Consider the following 4511-nt stretch of genomic DNA (forward strand, 5'->3'; position numbering starts at 1 on the left):
GGAAGAGCACAATGATGGTGCCAACTTGGGCCAGTGAAGAAACGTCCTCCACAACTAGACTGAAGAACAAAAGGACAGCAACTTGTCTGTTCCCCTTCTCCCAATTCCTCAGCACTGTTCCCATCCCCCAATTCCCCAATAAAAAATCTTTAAAAAAAGAAGCCCTCATGTCCTGTATTGTAATGTTGAGGTGTCTGTTGAGATGTCCTCATTAAATTAGGAAATGTGAGATGCCAGTGAGTGCTGGCCCTTTAACAATACCACATTCTGATTCACTAGGGCATGCTGGGAGTTGGAATAGAACACAGGACAGATGGCAGTTGGAAGAGTGATGGAGGACAAGCAGGACCTCATGGACAGGTAAAAGAAAAACGCACTGGAAAAAGAAAAAAATGTTAAGTTGACCTGGAGGTAAGGAAAGATTTATAAGAAGAGTAAATTAGAAGTAAAGTATTTTTTATTTGACCCCAACAACAAGCAAAACAAAACCAAAAAAAAAAAAAGAAGAAGAAGAAGGAAAAAAAGAAAGACAGAAAGAATAGAAAAGTAAAAGAACCATTTCTGAGGTTTGTTGACAGGAGAAAAAAACTATCAAAATTAGTTACTTCCAAAGTTGACTATTATGCAATCAACGCTATTAACTTTCAGTGTATTGAATAAAGGGTAAATAAGCCAATGGGACCTAAGAGATCACCAGAGTTAAAAAATACATATATTGACCTGATAAATTTATAACAGAAATTTGGGGAATTACCATAGAATACCACTTAAAATTTTTGACACATCAAGGACAATCTGTAATCACCATTACATAAATGAAAAGACATTTTAATGTGATGCCATTATTGTCAATGACTGTCAGCAGATACACTTCTCTCAATTTGTGTGTGTGTGTGTGTGAGTGTGTGTGTGTGTGTGTGTGTGTCTGTGTGAGATACAAGGATGAGGGCTTAAAAATGGACTATAAATTGAAGAAGAAAATAATGTAAACAAAAACAGGCTGAACTGAGATTTTCTAGGATGCATGTTAGTTATTTCATTGCAAACTTCTTTTTTTAATTACCATAATTTGAGTCTTGTTTTAACATTCTCCTTCATGTCAAAGACATTGTTTACTGATACCTCTGAGAAGGGATATTGCTATTCAGTAGCATTGGACAAACTGAGTAAACTCTTTTTTTTTTTTTGTCAGAAGAAATAAAAATAACAGGTCATCACAAAAGAATTATCCTGATAGCATCATATATATTGTGATAAGCTAAAAATTGGAACTATCTAGAAGAACAATTAAGACTCATCATGTACTTCTCAGGCCATACCCAAAAGGTGAGCCAAAGACCTTATGAATCTCACCTAACGCCTCAAGTTCCACGTAGCAATTATTTTCATATTCAGGAAGAAAAGCAAAGACTCCAGCTAAAGAAATTCCTTCTTCATAGGATATTTCTAGTAGCCAACATAACAGCCAGAATAGAAAAAAAAGATCTTGCTCAATACTATGAACATGCGTTTCAGTCAATTTTGAAACATCACCTAGGAGAAGCGGTGACGGGGTTATTACTTATGTATCCTACTTCCATTCTGCATATCCTCGAGACCTCCAGTGGCACTCTTTACCGAATTCTTTTAGATTATGTTGGCCATGAAAAGAACGAAAAAGAATTTTTTATCCAAGGAATGAAAATTATCGTCGTGTCCCATAACATCCCGACAAGGATCTTCATTCAGTGGCAAGTTTCAATAGTAAAAGTGCCTGTCATGTATCTTGATGACTTGACACAGTCACGATCCCTAGAAGAGGTCGTCACAGAGTTTCTCACCCAAACTCATAAACTGGCACTCTACCTTTGTAAGACTGTTAAAGTGAGCACTAAAGGACCAGGAGATAACTTGCACCAAGTTGTACCTGAATTGCTCCCCCCGGAACAAATAATAAAGTACTTGTGCAAATCTGAAGAATTCATGGACCCAGAGGCTTTCCTCGACATGTATAATAAACCCATACATGTCACTTTAGATTCTGAGGTGGTATGGCCTGCTCCGTCCGTTTTCTAGGATTGAGACACATGTTGTGATAGATGTGGTCAAATCTCTTAAGGAATTTATGCTACTTAAATAAAAGGAAAATATTTCTAAAGTTACTCTTCTCTTTAAAAAATAAACAGAACACCACAATATGCACAAAGGTAAGATACTAATCTTTATCGAGTATGTTGAGCTAAGCTTGAAAATGTATCTGTTTGTCCTGATATTAAGTTCAATACATTATTTTAATAAGTGGAGGAGTTTAATACATTCTCAAATGATAACATCATTTTGATAGAATAACTTTTTTTTAAAAGGATGGTTGAAAAAGGACAAACACTTGATTCAGATTCTCCTTTATTCTCTGAAGAGTCAACGAGCAGTTTCTATCACACAGAATCAAATTTTAGGAAAGTCACTTTTGTTTCGGAGTACATAATTTAGGGGGAAAAGATCACCCTTGAGTTGCTAGCAATCTAAGGCTTGAGGCACGTATGTGTAAAAGTAAATATATATGACTTGATATGATCATTATTTTAGTAGCAGTATGTAGGAAAGACTTTAAGAGCACAAATGAAAGAGTAATCTCTATTTGATTTTGGAATTCAGAAAACAGAAACTAAACTTAGTTTTTCAGTTATTTCCTATAAAGCAATTAATTATATGCAATTTCTAAAGGACCTATTTTAAGTTGGTCTCTCCCTTCCTTTACCCAGGGTTCTTTTTTTTTTAATCATTTAAAATTTTATAGTTTGCTTTAAAAATTAAATGACATTAATATTTTCATTACTTCAATGATACTTATGCAAAATTACTTCAATCTCTAACGAAACAGGCTAGGTTTAATGGAGAAAATATTGCTATTTTAGTTTCACTTTTTTTATTTATTTGATTTTCAGTCCCTTTGGAAAAAAAAGCAATCTCATTATGCACCTCAAATTTGTCATAGGCAGATAATTTTTCATCATTTGTTCCATATAAGAATAAAATTTCAAGAAAAACCATTTCTATTTTTAAATTTTGCAATATAGATTTAGATACAGAATGGCATTTTTCGCTTTTAGCTGAACTTGATGTTCTGTTCATTTAAATCTAGTGACAGAAAGAGTATAATTTAGATAAAATGAAAAGGAATTCTTCTGGTTAACGGGCATATAATGTACAAATATTTTTCAGTTTAGTCAAACACCTAATATTAGTCTGCAGTGTATTATTTACTCTTTGAACTGTAAAAAAGATACAGGTACCCACAGATAGTAAACGTTTAGTGACAAAGTGAATGAAGGTAAGAGAAAATGCTCTTCAGGTCAAATAAATAATAGAAATAATAATGATGACATAAGCCTTGGTCTAGGCTTTGAACAGATGTGAGAAAAGGTTTGGGAGGGCAGACAAGCATTTTTAAGAGAATAGAGAAAGTGCAGAAACAATAAATGTTCATTGAATCAAATAGAATCCCTTTAGCATGGTAAGTTTTGCTTGGGAACAGTATTTTCTAAAGTTAGCTAGTGAATAGAAGTACAGTTTATAAATAAAATTATATATTCACATACATAAAACATGGCATGTTATGTTTTCCAAAACTGGCCACTGCAATCAATACGTCCCATCCCACATGCTCTTCTTCCCGTGTGATCTTAACATTCCTCCCATCGCATGGTGGCTTCTACATACCCTGCCCTTGAAATCAGACTGACCTTTGTGACTGCCTCAACCAATAGAGTACAACAGAAGTGATCCCATGTGACCTTTAAAACAAGGTCATAAAAATGCCACGCACTTTGCCTTGATCACTTGAACGCTAGCTCTTGGAACCTAAACAATATGCTCTCAGCAACCCAAGCAGTTTTCCAGATGGTATCCTCAGCGGAGGTCCCAGCCAACAGCCAATAGCACCAGTAAATATATGAATTCAGTGAATCATCAGGTGATTCCACACTCCAGCCTCTCAGTCAACCTGGATTTCAAGTCAGAGCAGCTGACACTGTGTGCAGTAATGGAGTACAGATGGGCTGTTTCCAATGAGCCCTGTCCAAATTGCAGGTTTGTGAACAACATTAATGATTGGTGTCGATTTCAGCCACTAAGTTTTGGGTGGATAATTATCAGCAGTCTGAAACAATAATATAGTATATGCAACACTAACAATATTATATATGCAAGTAACAGGAATAATAATATATATGCAGTTTAATTATATATATATATATATATATATGTGTATATACATTTATATATTATACATATTTATATATTATGCATATACAATTTATATGCAATATATAATTATAAACAGAGGGTGCCAAAAAAATGNATGCTCTTTTGCCATTCTGAAAACCTAGGGCCCTTAACAATTATTATGCTCAATCTACTCTGCCTGTGTGCTATAAATAGAACAAAGCCTGGATGACAGCACATCCATTTACAAGGTGGGGTACTGAAATTTTCAAACCCTCTATTGAGACCTAGTGCTCAGAGAAGAAAAA

The 4511-nt window shown here is 34.6% G+C and overlaps 1 protein-coding gene across 1 annotated transcript; it reads left to right on the plus strand.

Moving 5' to 3' along the window:
• The first annotated feature begins 1299 nt into the window (after positions 1 to 1299).
• Positions 1300 to 2055, plus strand: TEX47 (testis expressed 47). Its single transcript, XM_019631039.1, has one exon. The coding sequence runs from the start codon at positions 1300 to 1302 to the stop codon at positions 2053 to 2055; it is 756 nt and encodes a 251-aa protein (XP_019486584.1).
• Positions 2056 to 4511: the final 2456 nt, after the last annotated feature.

The sequence above is a fragment of the Hipposideros armiger genome, unplaced genomic scaffold, assembly GCF_001890085.2.
Source record: "Hipposideros armiger isolate ML-2016 unplaced genomic scaffold, ASM189008v1 scaffold_979, whole genome shotgun sequence".
Classification (NCBI taxonomy): domain Eukaryota; kingdom Metazoa; phylum Chordata; class Mammalia; order Chiroptera; family Hipposideridae; genus Hipposideros; species Hipposideros armiger.